The sequence below is a fragment of the Palaemon carinicauda genome, chromosome 6 (assembly GCF_036898095.1).
Source record: "Palaemon carinicauda isolate YSFRI2023 chromosome 6, ASM3689809v2, whole genome shotgun sequence".
Lineage (NCBI taxonomy): Eukaryota > Metazoa > Arthropoda > Malacostraca > Decapoda > Palaemonidae > Palaemon > Palaemon carinicauda.
Genome location: NC_090730.1, coordinates 111502948 through 111520972, shown reverse-complemented (window position 1 = coordinate 111520972; position 18025 = coordinate 111502948). Strand labels below are relative to the sequence as shown.

Below are 18025 nucleotides of genomic sequence, written 5' to 3'. Positions count from 1 at the left end.
AAATTCTACCCGCGAAAATAATGAACAAAACCAATATGAAATATTTGCATATGGAAGAAACAAGTATTATCGGTAAATGTCTAGGAGAAGGCTGCACCCGTTTTTCAAGTATTAACGACGAAAAACGGCAAAAAACAACCAGATTATTGTTGCACATCGCATAGAAACATGAGGAAATGAATAAAAAATAAACTAAGACTTAACTCTTACACAAAATGTAAGCATAAACCTACTACTACAATTATGGGGGACCCCTGTGGGAAGCGGGGTTTTTGGGTGGGGGGAGGAGGAGAAAAGTGATTTTTCGGGGCACTACCGAACCTAATACAACTACCTACCCTACCCTGGGGGCCCTGTACCCCTACCTAGGCCTACCGGGTGGTGGGGGGTGGGGGGGGGGGGCTCGGGCCCCCCCCCTGCGACCCCCCCTTAAGGCCACAGTAATTTTCAGGGCACCACCAAACCTAAGACACCCACCTAACCTAGCCTATGGGGCCCTGTACCCCTACCTAGGCCTACCAGGGGGGGGGGGGGCTTTGCCCCCCTGCGACCCCCCTTCGTTATACTATCACCATTATAACATTCTATAAATCAATGAAGTTTACCTTAAACTGTTGGTTGGTAAAGATGTGGTGCTGCTTTGAGGAAAACGTGAAGCCGTTGCGATGGTTCCCTGACATGCAACTTGAAGTAGGAAGTGGCAAGGTATCCGACGAAGTGTTTTTTCCTCCTACCATATTTCGGCACTAAATTCTTCACGTCCCGCCACTTCCTCTCCACAGTATTGGTATGAGCCTGTGTCTGGGGATCAACGAAGTGAAGGCTGTGGTTAACCGTCAAATGCTTGAACCCTTCCTCTGCCAGACAGTTATAAGCTCGCCAACAGTCCGAAATTATAGTTGTGCCTGGCTCGATCCTCTCCTTAATCAGCGAGAGCAGGGTGTCACGATCTCGGGTTTCCACGGGGACCAGAAAAAACTCACGTGATTCTCGGCAAATACCACCAAATACCCACTGGCCGTCTATTACTCGGCCAACATTATATTTGCGTTTGCCGAATTTGGACTCGTCAATTTCTACTGTACAATTGTGGCCGCCAATTTTCTTGCTGCGCCTTAATACCCAATTAATTAAAACTTCCCTGCAAAAAGAAGACCAATCACAGACAGTACCTTTATTTAATTTCAATTCAGAAATGGCCACATCGTAGCAAAACCAGTTTTGAACCCACAAAACTATAAATTTTAAATTAGTTTCAATGTCCAGTTTTCCTTTGGAAAACCAGGTACCCACAAACACCGACACTTTATATGAACAACGCTTACGTCTACGTCCTTTAGTAATGTAAGACTTGTCACACCTAAAACTATGTTTCTTGTAGTCAATCCTACACACTTTCTCACAATGCGGACACTTTTTATTTTGCAAAATTAAATTGTGTCTCCGGCACAAATCCACAAGTTTTTCGATTTTCCCCGAATAGGCTAACACAAATTCACCGTAACTTAAGAAACAGTCGGCACAAGAAACGGGAATTTCAATTTCTTGTGCAATATCAGACGACGTGCTTGCTACGGCCTCCATGTCTAGGAACGAAATAAAATGGCTGGGTAAGAAAATGTATTGTCGCACTGTGATGGGTAAGAAAATGTATTGTCGCACTGTGATTGGCCAAACGTGAAGACGTCATTAGGAAAGAAAATGTATTGTCGCACTGTGATTGGCCAAACGTGAAGACGTCATAGTGCACTAGTTTGTCTGCGGATAATAGTGGTTACAGGGCTCATTTGAGCAAAAATAAGACACAGTCAACAATAACAACAGACTTAGAAAAATCTGGAGGAAGACAAGAGTAGCGTGAGTTTGATCGTCGATATTTCGACTATTAATGATTTTCACTAAATTATCTCACTGGTATACCATTATATACATACATTCCTACATATTCTAGTAAAAATAAATTGAATATCAGTGTTATCTTCATGCGGCCCTCTCCTAGACATTAACCGTATTTTCTATCATTAATAAGAGCAGTTAAAACTAAGAATTTCTTTCCTATTTTATCAACTTAGTAACTCTCTCTCTCTCTCTCTCTCTCTCTCTCTCTCTCTCTCTCTCTCTCTCTCTCTCTCTCTCTCTCTCTCTCTCAGGTGTATAATCGGTCAATTTAAGGGAAACAAGAAGGATCATGTATCAAACTGGTATTGGGAAATTTTCTCTTCTGTTCAAATGAATACACCCGACAACCATCGCAATATAAAAATTTTATTTATCAAATATTGTTTCACCCATTTATAATTATGAGGACTGCGAGTTCTTACATACATATTTTAAGAATAAAGATTACATAAGTTTGGAACATGCTAATGGTAATAATGTTTCTTAACATAAATTCCATAATCAAAAGTACTAGTTTTTCTTATTCATTTTCAGTTAACGTGTCCCTGTTGTTGATACATCCGTACTGTATCGAAAGGTTCCGTTCCGCTTCCGTACTCTCCCTGTGGTAAAATAGATACAATTCCGTCCTTGTTCCGTACTACTACACTCGTACTCTCAACGTACCATCCGTGTGTATCTGTGATCGAGGTATAGGAGAAGGATCCCTGTTCTTTTACAAACAATTCTGATATATAAATAAACGCACAAATGATTTCAAAATGCCTTTTCCTCCATGATAGAAAAACATTGAATTCCCGAGGAGAGTTTCATGCAGAATTTTTAAACAACCAATTGTGCCCCGACTGGCTCTAGCTCCATGAGTGCAGTCTAGTTTGAATAGCAAATTGCATGAATGACAAAGATTCTGTGCCGTCAGCCAGATAAAATCATGAATATTTGCACAACAGAAATGGAAAGAAGAAAAAGTTTAATTTTTTTTCCTTACTGTTTGCAAAGAAAAAAAATATGCAAGAAAAAAAAAGCAAAAAAAAATCAAAATTTTTAGCAACAAACACTTGCGACACGAGAGTCATCAACAGACGCACGTGTTGAAGTAACAATAATTCATTAATTTGAAATAAAAAGGTTGTTGTGATAGGTGATCAAATATCTTTTGTTATTCATGGCTAAGGATGGTATAAGAAATATTAATGCAGGTATTTCAATACCAAAAAAAAAAAAAAAAAAAAAAATAAGACATCTTTTTGTAAAAACGAGAAATATACTTGAATAAATGCCGATTAAAAACAAGAATGTACTAGATATACTTCATATTCAAATAATCCATACATAATATGCAGCAACATATCAAGGCCTCCTCATCAATGAACTTTTGATTTTAAGTTACGTTTTAATTTAGTGGAGTGTGGATTTGCATGATTGATATTATTGTGCAGTCATATTTTGTGTTCTTATGGTCAGGATTTGCATTTATATATATATATATATATATATATATATATATATATATATATATATATATATATATATATATATATATATATATATATATATATATATATATATTATGATGACATGTATTAGGAAGTTTTCCTGTTGTGTATTCAAAATACTGCTTACTCATTTGACTCCCGCTGCCGCCGCAGAGATTATGACTACACCAATAGGGAGCTTACCAGCAAGCACGGAGGTACTCTGCTTGGGTATTCTTTCAGTTTATGCAAGGGCTGCCAGACCACGTCCTTATATGGCCCCACTACTCCTCAAAGCAGAGCACATTGTACCAACCGTGTGGCACACAATTGTACATAATTATTTTGTATATATTATGCTTGTATCTGCGCTCTTCCCTCGCACTAAAAAGAACCTGAATGATCATGTCTTCGTTTTGCTCTGTAACATTGTCTGTCTCTCGAACAGGTCATGTCCTGTTGCCTTGAGGTTTTGTATATAAAGAAGAGTGTTCCTCAATAAAACTCAATTGATGCATCCTGCCTTTGAGTTCACAACTCCTCTCTCGGCCCGTCAAATTGGTGACCCCGGAAGTCGACTCGCTCCCACTGCCTTCCACCCCCACCTCCCTCGCCCCTCCATCGTTGGTACTATGACGGAGACAGACTCTACCACAGCAGTTGGCGCCGCCCCATTGAAACTTTCACCGTTCGCCACCGGAGAAGCGTTTGCTTGGTTTCAGCGCGCAGAAGTCCAGTTTCGTATCAGGGGCGTGACTCGCTCAACCACCAAAGCAGATTATGTTCTCGGGGCGATACCCGAGGACACCTTCCCAGAAATATCCGACTGGCTTTGTGAACAAGGAGACACCCCAGTAGCGTATGAAACCCTCAAAACATACCTTCTGCAGCAGTACTCGCCGTCACCAGCCGCCCGTATAGCAAAGCTTTTTCAGCTCTCGCAACAACCGTTGGGGGACCAAAGGGCTTCGCTTGCCCTCAGGGAAATGACCAGTATCGCTCGCCTTCAACCTGCCGCAGACGGCTCTCCTCGTGAGGTGAACCTACTTTGTGCCCTTTAGATACGCCGTTTACCTGAACCTGTACGCGCTGCGATACCCGATGTCGATAGTTTACCCATAAAGGACTTGATGACCGAAGCTGACATGAATGCCGTAGGACATACACGCCTACCCCGTGACGTGCCGAAGCGGCGACAAAGCCGCCCACCACCCACCAATCGCTCGCGCCCCAACGAACGACTTCTACAGCCACTTACTACCTCCCATCCGCCGCAGTTTTACTACTACCACTTCAGATTCGGGGCAACCGCGAAGAAATGTGCCAAAGATTGTCAGTGGCCAAAAAACGTGTAAGTAGGCCATCGCTTGTGGCGGTGGCCTCCCATGTTTCTAATCTTTTCTTTTTACAGGATGCAGGAACGGGCGTGCGATTTTTGGTAGACACGGGTGCTTGTCGTTCTCTTTTGCCAAGGAAACTCTTCAAGGCACGACGTAGTCTGTCTACATCTGCCGACGTCCGCTTAGTAGCTGCCAACGGATCTGCGATACCCACCTACGGTTACGAGAATCTCACATTATCGTTCGGAAACGGTAAATTCAATTGGAATTTTCTCGTTGCTGACGTCACAATGCCAATCCTAGGTGCGGATTTCCTCTCTCATTTCCACCTTCTGGTCGATGTCGCCCCCCAACGATTGGTCAACGCAGACTCATACTTGTCGACACCTCTTCAACCAGCCCCCTCTATCCTCGCTCTCCATATCAGCGCACCCACGGATGCCTACGCCCACCTCCTCATGTCGTACCCGGAAGTTTTCCGTCCAGAACTTCGCCAAACGGCCACGGTTCCTGCCAAGCACGGTATTTATCACCATATCAAGACGACGGGACCCCCAGTCTTCGCAAAATTCAGACGTCTGGCACCGGAACGATTGGCAGCCGCCAAACAGACGTTCGCCGAAATGGAGAAAATGGGCCTTTGCCAAAAGGCCTCCAGCCCATGGTCGTCACCCTTACAAATCGTTCTGAAGAAAGACGGCTCCCTCCGTCCGTGCGGCGATTACAGGCGCCTGAACATGCAAACAGAAGCGGATCACTACCCCCTCCCAAACATTGCCGATGTGACCTCCTACCTGCACAAAGCGAAGGTTTTCTCTACGCTCGACCTCCTGAAGGGGTATTATCAGGTGCCTATGAACCCAGAGGATATCCCCAAGACCACCATCACCACTCCGTTTGGTACATACACCTTCAATTACTCTTGTTTTGGCCTTCGTAATGCTGGGGCAACGTTTCAACGTCTCATGGATGGCATCTTAGGGGACCTCCCTTTCTGTGTATGTTATGTGGACGACATACTTGTGTTCTCCTCCTCAAAAGAGGAACACCTCCGTCACCTACGCATCGTGCTCGACCGCCTGCAAAAAAACGGCCTTGTAGTCCGGTATGACAAGTGTACCTTTGGCGCCAACGAAGAGTCGTTCTTAGGCACCGTATCACTCCTGAAGGAGTCCATCCCCTCCCTGAGAAGGTAGCAGCCGTTCAGAACTTCCACGCGCCCTCAATCGTCAAAGCTCTGCAGGAATTCTTGGGCATGATCAACTATTATCACCGTTTTCTGCCAGCCATTGCCGCCACTCTTGCTCCCCTCTACGCCTCCCTCAAGGGCAAGCCAAAGGACCTGAAGTGGGGTCCCCTTCAAGAAGCAGCTTTCTGCAATGCAAAAAGGCCCTATCAACTGCTGCGGCTCTCACTTTTCCTATCCCACACGCCCCTCTCCTTCTGTCCACCGATGCCAGCGACGTCGCTATTGGTGCAGTACTCGAGCAGGTGGTCAAAGGCTCGCCCCGCCCATTGGCCTTCTTCAGCAGAAAACTGTCCAAGGCAGAATCGGGTTATTCTACCTTCGATCGCGAATTGCTGGTAGTGCACTTGGCTGTCTGTCACTTTCACCATTTCTTAGAACGTACGCCCTTCGTCATTCGCACAGACCACATGCCTCTGGTGCACGCCTTCACTCGACAGTCTGACGCCTGGTCCGCCCGTCAACGCCGACATCTCTCCGCCGTGGCTGAATACAATTGCACCCTCCAATACGTCCCTGGGAAAATGAATCCCGTTGCCGATGCCCTGTCAAGAAACACGTTGACTGCCGTTCAACTGGGATTGGATTACAACGCCCTGGCTGAAGCCCAACAACAGGATCCAGAGTATCAAGCTTGTAGGACATCCTGCACGTCCCTCCGTTGGGAAGATTTTCCCCTCGAAGACTCCAACACCACCCTCCTCTGTGACGTCAGTACTGGTAGACGTGACCTTGGATTCCTGCTCCCATGCGCCGACAGGTGTTTGATTTCATTCACGGCCTTTCACATCCCTCGTGCCGTTCTACTACACAGCTGCTGGAGGCAAAGTTCATTTGGCACGGCATTTCTAAGGATGCTAAGGATTGGGTCCGCGCCTGTACTCCTTGCCAAACTTCCAAATTACATCGACAAACGGATTCAGGAGTGGGCACCTTTCCTTAACCTCAGCGTCGTTTCGCACACATTCACGTCGACGTTGTAGGCCCCCTACCCACATCACAAGGACATCGTTACCTGTTTACCGTCATCGACCGCTCCACTCGTTGGCCTGAAGCCATTCCCATGGAAACTGCAACGTCCGCCTCATGTACATCTGCCTTATTTTCTGGATGGATTTCAAGATTCGGTATCCCTGAGCATATTACTTCTGACAGGGGAACCACTTTCACCTCTCAATTGTGGACATCATTAGCAAGTCTCCTGGGCATCACCCTACATCAGACAATGGCCTACAACCCTGCTGCATATGGAAAGGTTGAACGTTTTCATCGCACTCTCAAAGCAGCTTTGATGTCCCGCTGCAAGGATTGCAACTGGTTTACTCAACTTCCCTGGATCCTCCTGGGACTAAGGACCACTCCTAAAGTTGCCCTCGACGTCTCGGCAGCTGAAATGGTGTATGGCGACCCGTTGGTCGTCCCTGCCGAATTTTTTCCTTTTACAACCTCCTCCGACGATCTCCAGTGCATACGTCACGTCGTGGGAAAATTTACTCTGTGTCGCCAGACTTACAAGCCCCCAGCGAAGCATCACATACCAACGGACTTGCACTCTGCAATGCACGTCTTCCTGCGCAACGACACTAGCAAGCCACCACGAACGCCCCCTTACACGGGCCCTTTCCTTGTGATCCGACGCAGTCCGAAAGCATTCCTACTAAACATTTGGGGCAAAGAAGACTGGGTCTCCATTGATCGTCTAAAACCTACTTATCTTCTGCCAGATGACCCGCCTACAGTTCGCCTCTCTAGATCAGGGCGCCCTATTTAACATGTACAGTATGTCATTTTTAGGGGGGGGGGAGCCATGTACCAACCGTGTGGCACACAATTGTACATAATTATTTTGTATATATTATGCTTGTATCTGCGTTCTTCCCTCGCACTAAAAAGAACCTGAATGATCATGTCTCCGTTTTGTTCTGTAACATTGTCTTTCTCTCGAACAGGTCATGTCCTGTTGCCTTGAGGTTTTGTATATAAAGAAGAGTGTTTCTTAATAAAACTCAGTTGATTGCATCCTGCCTTTGAGTTCACAACTCCTCTCTCGGCCCGTCACAACATCTTTGCTTGCTGACGAGCTCCCTAATGCTGTAGTCAAAATCTCAGCCACGTTATTGCTTCGTTAACAAGCCGCAGCTGGAGTAAAATGAATAACAGTACTTTGAATACCCAATAAGGAAACTTCCTAATACATGACATCATAATACATGATATATATATATATATATATATATATATATATATATATATATATATATATATATATATATATATATATATATATATATATATATATATATATATATATATATATACATATATATATATATGCGTAAAAATCACAGGAAAACGTGATGCTCAGATGCAGAAGAACCACAGGGAAAATGAAAATACGAAATATACACTTAAGTCCTGACTAGTTTCGTGATACTTCCTCTGAGGAAGTATCACAAAACTAGTCAGGACTCAAGTGTAGAACCACAGGGAAAATGAAAATACGAAATATACACTTAAGTCCTGACTAGTTTCGTGATACTTCCTCTGAGGAAGTATCACAAAACTAGTCAGGACTTAAGTGTATATTTCGTATTTTCATTTTCCCTGTGGTTCTTCTGCATATATATATATATATATATATATATATATATATATATATATATATATATATATATATATATATATATATGTATATATATTCAAATAAGCCATATATATTTTTGATATATTAATGTCTGGATTCTCTTAACGACCTCGGGATCAGAGCCCCAGGCGAAATCACACAAAGACAAGAGCTTGGCTCCGGCCGGGAATCGAACCCTGGTCGGCAAGCTTATATAGACAGTGACTAACCCATTCGGCCACGAAGAAAGATAAAAGTCAATGACAATTCTACTGTACTTATACATTTAAATGTTTCTAGGATAAGTTTTTGAAAAAAAAGACACTTAAAAGCAAAAAACAAACAAACAAATTCCTTGTGCCCTAATTACAGATAATAATTGAAGCATTTTTAAAATTGTTGCTGGAATATACCTTTCCCTCTCTTGAAAGAGCTCACAATTCCTTTAAACACTATACTTTCACCAAGAAAAACTGTCTTTGAAAATTAGGGGTGACCCAGTCCTCTTTATTAATAGTACATTGCATGGTCTCCAGACGGCGTAGTAGCGATAGGGGTAATTATTTTCCAAAGTTTTCGTTTTTATGACAATGGTTTGAAATTCTAACTCCTTACACTAACCGTTCTTAAGTATTTATGCGTGAAGCAGACTACACTATCTTATGGGACTTTCACTCTTGGGGTTCAAACTATATGGTGGTCACCATGTTATTCCACGTGATATCTAGAATGTGGACAGTCACAAACCTTTGTTTGCGAACATACAAAGACTTCCAGCAATGGGAATAGTCATGCCAGTCCTGGTCTGTTGAATTGAGGTAGAATTACCAAAGAACTTTGTCTCTTGACCTCATAAGTAGGTGATATAACTTGACCTCTGAGCCATAAGCTATGGGATGATACTGTACTACCACCCAACATCTACACGTTAATTATGGAAAAGAGTTTGATGCTGTTAGAATGATCAGATGTGAACTCGTTTACAATTTCATTCCTTCGCCGCTTTTTAAGAGCTTTGGTATTAATTTTCATTCCCTAATTGGTTGGCAGTTAATAATTCTAACTGGCGGGAACCCAGGGCATGTGGTTGCTTTTCCATCCTCTTTTGGTTTAGGATATCTTAATAAATTCTGTGTTAATTTCCTTTTTAATTAAGTTGTAATTTTCCCTAACATCCAACTTCGACTACTCATTGTAAATTTTTAACTAAGAATAGTATTGAGTGTTGTACTTATATATTAATAAAGACCCTGAACTAAAAGTAATATTGATTGAGTGGTGTACTTACATATTGATTAAGAAAACATGGTTAACTAATATCTTAACACTTCCAACACTTAGACTTGTAAGTAAAGTGTTTGGGTAGTTTGGTAGTTTGATAAGTAATTTGATATTCCATGTAGGCTGATAAAATTGTTGTTGTGCCAGACGAAGCGCTTTGAGTTATATGAAAGATTAAAGAATGCAGCTGACTTTGCCAAACTTCCAAGTGTGAGGAAGTTTAGAAACTAAATTGAAGGGTTGAATGTGCAAAATCATTCGCCACTATTAATGAAGTTACAAAAATTTTGGTATTTATCACTGGAATAAAGTGTCAAGATAGCAATTGGTATAATTTAGGTATACTGATAATTGGTATCAAATAGAACCAAGGGTATGGAAGCAAAATTTGAGAAAGGAAATGTAAAGGTAGTAAGGTAAGCTAAAAACTCAGGATAGTCTGGGCAACTACCACTGAACGAATTCTTGGGAGACCTTTGACCGCTACCTTATAGCAGAAAATATGAAAACCGTAGACTGGAATCTTTTTGACGCATAAAACCATAGCATTTAGAAGAGAAACCGTAAAGGACGTGAAATACGAAAGTATCATGTTACAAGAAGTCTGTACATCGTGTCTAAAAAGTCAGACGTAGATGCAGAGCTGTCACATTCGGAGTTTTGAATTACAATTGTATCCTGAACAAACCCTGGTTATTTAATGCGTGTAAAATCAACATGCATAACTATCAAAATCAATGGCAATAAGATGAAAAAATAATAAAGTGTTAATTGAGTTCATTTCAGGGCTAAGCTTATATGAACATGAAAGCATTAGGGTTGCTAAATAACTAATAATATATTCCATTCAGACCTATATAGAAAATAGTTTCTCACAAAAGCAAAAGAAATTTCACCAGGGATGTATTTGACAAAAGGACATCCCTACATGACCATTTAATGAAATCTTTCATACGATATTTTTCTACAATGCATTAAATTAAAATCCTCTGCATTTCAAATCCCCTAAACCTTCTGTGTCGTATTCTGGTCTCTTCCATCAAAGCAACGAAAGAGAATTTCGTCGTCGGCACCACTTTCCTTCGAAGTGTGCGATCCTCAGCTTCTGTGAGCTATTTGCGTAGTTGAATACTTATTTCATTTTCATGCCAGCAGTATCATTCAATAAGGAGTTATTGAAATAAATATCTCTGAAAAAAAATAATATATATCATTAAACATGTCACTTTCACAAGATTATGTTTTTCAGTTACATAATAATGAGTATTATATTTCTTATGGAGAAGAAACCGAGCCAGGCATGGATGCACAAAACAGGTTATAAGCCTTGAAGGAAAATGCATCGAAGAAAACAGCTTCAAGCGCAGATATAGCAAGTTAAAAAACGGTGGACCACAAACATAACCAAAGCAGCTGCATTCCTAAAAAGAGCTTGTTGAACATAATTATAAATAGCAAAGAAGCTACTGGCTAGAGTAGCAGGAATTAAAAAAGAATATATATATATATATATATATATATATATATATATATATATATATATATATATATATATATATATATATATTGAAACATCCTCTTAAAACGTAAATCTGTTATTCGCATATTCAAATTGATTGCAATATTATTCCTTTCACTAAAGGAAGAAGAAAAGAAAAACCTTGTAGCCTAGTCTGTATGGGGTTATAGTTACCATGTTACTTGAATGATTTCTAAACATTTTTACATATTACAGGTATACATACTTAAGCTTTGTTAATCCTCACTAAATAAAAGTGAATGCAATGTGATGAAATAAATATAAAACGCAAAGTAAAAATAAAGTGGATTATTGTGTTAAGATGACCTACAAATGTTTATCTTACTCTTACAAGCTTATAGGTTTTAAATATGAAGTTTGTTAAATGGAATAACGATTTATTCAACACTGCAGAAAAACTTAGTGCCCATTATTTACTATCAAATAATATATATATATATATATATATATATATATATATATATATATATATATATATATATATATATATATATATATTAGCAAGCCACCGCTAACGCCCCCTTACAGGGGCCCTTTCCTTGTGATCCGGTGCAGTCCGAAAGCATTCCTACTAAACATTCGTGGCAAAGAGGACTGGGTCTCCATTGATCATCTAAAACCTGCTTATCTCCTGCCAGATGACCGGCCTACAGTTCGTATCTCTACATCAGGGCGCCCTATTTAACATGTACAGTATGTCATTTTTAGGGGGTGAGCCATGTACCAACCATGTGTCACACGATCGTACATATTAATGACATTTCATTTTGTGTATATATTATGCTTGTATCTTTGCTATTGAACCATAAATAACGTGTCTTGTTTTTCTCACCGCTAACTGTTAACTGGTGCAGTGTTGATTGAACAGGAAATTTCTTGTTGCATTGAGTGTTTGTAAATAAAGGCGAATGTTCTGTAATAAAATTACTCAGTTGCTTCCATCCTGCCTTTTAGTCACAACCTTCTCTCGGCCCGTCACAACACACATGTAATGATTACTCTCTGTAAGTATATTGATAGGGTGATTACGAAGGAACTTCCAAAAAGGGTATCGCTCTAAATGTAACAGTTATTGCTATTTTACTTTTCTCTGCAATCACCCACATATAATGGAAGACATCTTAATGATAGATAGTGTTGAAGACTATAACACGGTCTTTAGTGTATGGTGGAAATTATGGGGTATGAAGATGAATCCTAATAAAACTCAAAATATGGTTGTAAGTAGGTCAAGGACGGTGGCTCCTAAACATCCGGATCTCAGTATTGATAATATTTCTTTAAATTTGTATGACTCTTTTAAAATTCTAGGTGTGATTCTCGACAGCAAATTTACTTTTGAGAAACACATTAGGTCTGTGTTTTCTTCAATTGCCCCCAATAAAGGCTTATTGAAAAAGTCTTACAAGATTTTCGGTGATCAATCTATTCTGAAGAAGTGTTTTAATTCTTTCATTTTACCTTATTTTAAGTATTGTTCTCCTGTCTGGTGTTCAGCTGCTAATTCTCATCTTAATTTGTTGGACAGAAACTTACGGTCTATTAAATTTCTTATTCCTGCTCTAGATATTAATCTTTGGCACCGTCGTTCAATTAGTTCATTATGCATGTTACATAAAACTTTTCATAACTCTGACCATCCTTTACATTCAGATCTCCCTGGACAATTCTATCCTGTTCGTAATACTAGGCAGGCAGTTAATTCTAATAGCCAGGCCTTCTCCATCATGAGGATCATTAATACACAGTATTCTAGAAGTTTTATTCCAGCTGTTACAAAGTTGTGGAATGATCTTCCTAATCGGGTAGTTGAATCAGTAAAACTTCACAAGTTTCAATTTGTAGCAAATATATTTATGTTGACCAGGCTGACATGAGTCTTTTTATAGTTTATATATGACATGTCTGTTTTTGACGTTGGTAATAGTTTATATAGGACATATCTGTTTTGACGCTGTTACTGTTTTTAGAATGATTTATTGTTAATTTATTCTCAACATTTTTTCCTTATTTCCTTTCCTCACTGAGCTATTTCTTCCTATTGGAGCCCTTGGGCTTATAGCCTCTTGCTTTTCCAACTAGGCTTGTGGCTTGGCTAGTAATAATAATGATAATGATATGAGATCGATAATATGATAAGGATTTACTTTAGGTGAAGTGAGTGCTTGGGTGTATGTACAGTATGTCTGTATGTGTGTATGCATGCGCACAAAGAAATTATAACACATTCGTGTAGGTATTCATATCAAATCATGTGTGTCTACATCAAAATGGCAATCGGTACCATGCAGCCCAAATAAATAAAGAAAGAAAGAAAAAAAAAACACCTAGCATTTATCGAGTAATTACAATGGAAACAGATACAGAGGTCGGTTTTGCCCAGCGGCCCATAAATCTAGACACTGGGAATAATCGGGCCAAATTGACTACGTCGCCATAGAATGTTGCGAATAATGTTAGCATTAAGCCTGGCTGAGCGGTGTTAACAAACAGTGGGATCTAATTCACAGCCTTGAGAAATTTGGTATTGCACCTCGTGAACAGCAAAATTTGTTGTCGACAACGTGCTTTGGAGAGTAAGTAAACCTAGAGGGGAATGAAATGAGAACACTGTCTTGCTTAATATATTACCAGAAAACAAAAATGAATTACTTTTCCATCACACATTCCTAATCGAAAGATCATTAAAATATTATCTAGTCGAAAAAAAGTTATTGAAAAATCTTTCGAATATAAAAGAATGACTTAATACAAGTTTTTTTTTCTCTCTCTCTCTCTCTCTCTCTCTCTCTCTCTCTCTCTCTCTCTCTCTCTCTCTCTCTCTCTCTCTCTCTCTCTCTCTCTCTCACTTGGCTTCGTCCAACGGAAAGAGAATCTGCCTCTCTTTGCCATATTGGAATTAGTTTCCATATTCACTTTCAGAATCAATAGCCTCCAAAATAATTTTCATGGAGTTCTATCCCAATGTTTTCTCTGGGACAACTAGATCACTATTATCTGTTAAATAAGAGAAAATGTCTGTTGATTATGATAAACAAGTATGAAGACTAATTATTACAGTAAAAACTAGAACAGGCACTTGGTAGAGCGCATACCTTCGCCTATATCATGTATATCACAATATAGGCAATTGAATTACTGACATTTGGCACCATTTTCTTGCAAATAAAATAGAAATTGGCCACGATATGACCAAAAGACGTTTATGACCTTTTCATGGCCTTGAATTTTGACCCAAGCACTCCCAAAATCTAATCACATTGTCCTTGGGTCATGGCCAATCATCTCATTAAAGTTTCTTGAGATTCGGTCGAATAGTTTTCGAGTTATGCGAATCACAGACACAGACAAATATATACGCGTACGCTTATCAAAACATAATATTGGTAACGAAGTTGGCGAAGGTAACAAAGGCTTAAGAAATTTATTCGATAATTAGAAGTTTAAATAAACACCACAATGTTATCTAAAACAACAAATATTACGATATCGTTGATAAATAAACATAGAAAAGGGGACAGCAGAGACGATAACAAACACCATTAAACAAAGAATTTACACGGCTGATATTATAGCTTTTGATAAATTCTTTATGGATTTTAGAATTTCCTTTTCCTCTGATAAACGTTAGTTTCAAAGTTGAAGCGGCAGGTAGCCTGAGTTTCACAAGATTTCTTTGGGAAGACTTTTTCGGTCCTTTGCACATCAAATTTGAATGAAAATCCGAAGGTTAAAAGTGGAAATTGCAAACACGACTTACAAGATTAAATGCATCTTTCCTATGGCGCAGATACGTCCATTTCCGTTAAATGCCTATTGGGAAACGATGCAACCTGATATTTTCCTATTTTTTTCTTCCATGGCTAAAACATCCGATACAGCTGTTCTCTTGCTTGGATGTATACTCGAGTATGCTGTTCTATGTTATTTCTCTCCCTTTGTTTACAATTTCTTTTTTTTAAGTTTTCATAGTTTATATGTAAAGAATCTAATTTAGTGTTGTTACAGTTCTTGGGGTATTTAATTTTATTTTGAATGTTTATTTTCCTCTTATAATTTATTCACTTCGTTGTTTCCTTTCCTCACTGGGCTATTTTCCCTGTTGGAGCCCTTGGACCTATAGCATACTGCTAGGGTTATTGCCTCGCTTATAATAATAATAATAATAATAATAATAATAATAATAATAATAATAATAATAATAATAATAATAATAATAACAAGGAAGAGACTGACGTTGAATTGCTCTCAATGCTCGAAGGACTCCATGGAGTGGGTTGGACTGGACACCAGAAGACATTTCTGTCTGCTAGTGGCTCGAGGATTAATCTGGCTTAATACAAGATTTAACAGAGGGAAAAGAAAATATAAGACTCTTTACAATAAAATTGCTATGCTATATAAATATGGTATGCTCAGCTTTAAGAAGAAAGTTTAGGTGTCTGGGAGGCAGATACAGACTAATTAGAGAAAACTAAGTGATACAAAAGTACAACTAACTGTCATATTCATGAGTTCCTCCTATTCAAATGAAAGAAATCAAAACTCGATATGTAGGAAGCAACATCAGGTTACTCGGTACCTCAGAAGAATTACAAAGAATGAGTGAGATACGATATGATATGACAAACTGATTACTCTTTAACAGATATTGCTTGATTATCAGGAAGAACATCATATTATTTTACATTTTGCAGAGAATGCTTCTTAAAAACGTGTCGGATCAATATAAAGGTATTTCAAAGGGCCCCTTTGTTAGCATTCAAAGCTGGATGATATAATCTCAAGGGCTCAACAAGGAAAAGTAGCTCAGTGAAGAAAGGAGATACGGAAATGAGTAAATTATATGAGAAGTAATGAGAGAAAAAAAACAGCGCTGTCTTATTCCCTTGTTCAAGATATCACATTTCAAACAGAATATTTAAAAATGTTCTCAGATATCACGTTTAGTGTAGATAGTGAAGAGAAATTAAGTTGTGTTGATGAGAGTAATAGTATTTATCAAATAAGAGTCTTTTACTTTAGTTTTAAGGAAAGGCCAAACCATGCCTAGAAGCCGACCTTCTATTCGTAGTCATTATCATTATTTTACAGTATCTCTCATTTTGGGTTTAGCAGCTGCGTCAAAATTGAGTAGATATTAAGAATACAGCCAGCTGGGTTTTCGTCTGGCTGTGATACAATATACTAAATCACTTATTTTTTGTGAATTAAATCTCGTCTTAAAACTTAGAGAGAGAGAGAGAGAGAGAGAGAGAGAGAGAGAGAGAGAGAGAGAGAGAGAGAGAGAGAGAGAGAGAGAGAGAGAGAGAGAGAGAGAGAGAGAGAGAATTACTAACTTTCTTTTTCAATTATAGTGTAGATCATTCTCAAATATAAAGCATAACCTTATTTCCAAGCGTTAACAAAGTAACCATAAGCCGGAATTCCCACAGATTATTTATGTCCAGTTCAAAGGGATTGCAATAGTATCGCTTGCTTTCTCATTTCATTCTGGTCTTACAAAATAAATCTCAAAAGTCTTAAGTGTATCAAAATAATGTTGATCAAGGAACATATTAATAACCAGTCGTGAAATATTGCGAACTCGAAAATGGGTCTGAAGTAAGCAACAAAATTTTTTTTTCACTCATCAATCCTGTGATAGTTAGATTTATAGAAAATAGATAAAAATAACGTAATGAAAAACACAATTTTTTTTTTTCGATTTGAAAAGGGCTATACAAATAGAGATTACTTTGTTTATATATATATTTTTTTCATATCAACGACCACGCATACGCTTTGTTACACCACTTATGGTTTTTCTTTCACATCGATAGCGCCACATTTTTTTTTTCTATCACGATTTGTTACACCAACAGCTCAACAGTTTTTTTCCAAATTATAGCCCCCAAAACCACAAAGGTTTTCATTCTAAGACAAGGTACACTTTCCTACTATTTATTTCAAAGCTGATATATGGCATTGTTTATCGGGAATGTCTTTATTAAGGCTATTCGTTAGACAGTTATGGCAGTCAAACACAATGATTACACCTCTCCGTAATTTACAGTGTTATAGGAGTTATATTCAAACTTCTATACTTGAGTTGTTTACTCCCATGACTCGATGTTGTACTCAGCGAAAACCAATATTCCCCTCCATCAGGTCCCTCATTCTCTCACCAACATCCCCTTACCATAGCCATCCACCTATCAACGCTATCCCTTCTGACTCCATCCTATTACCCATCTCTCTCTCTCTCTCTCTCTCTCTCTCTCTCTCTCTCTCTCTCTCTCTCTCTCTCTCTCTCTCTCTCTCTCTCTCTATTATTGCACACACGAAAAGATAAAGCTTTACATATACCTTTCCATAGTAATTTGATTTAATAGTTTACGGTTATAAATGTTTAGGGCAATGATGGATCGATTGTTAATGAACATGACTCTTTCGGCTCGGATGGTAGTTTCAAAAGCAGCTTAAGGGCAAAAAACTGTAGATGTCCACTTGCTAGTGATCCCAGAAAGTGGTTTGTCGTTGGGTAGTGTTGTGCTATACAATCTTGCTGTCCATGGTCAATTTCCTTAGATGCCTAAATGGTTGCAAAGCTGTGATTGCACTACAACTTTTCAATATATT

At 39.1% G+C, this 18025-nt stretch overlaps 1 protein-coding gene across 1 annotated transcript; it reads right to left on the bottom strand.

Annotated features, from left to right (window-relative positions):
- Positions 1 to 606: 606 nt before the first annotated feature.
- On the bottom strand, positions 607 to 1584 carry LOC137643194 (uncharacterized). Its single transcript, XM_068376044.1, has one exon. The coding sequence runs from the start codon at positions 1582 to 1584 to the stop codon at positions 607 to 609; it is 978 nt and encodes a 325-aa protein (XP_068232145.1).
- Between the last annotated feature and the right edge of the window lie 16441 nt (positions 1585 to 18025).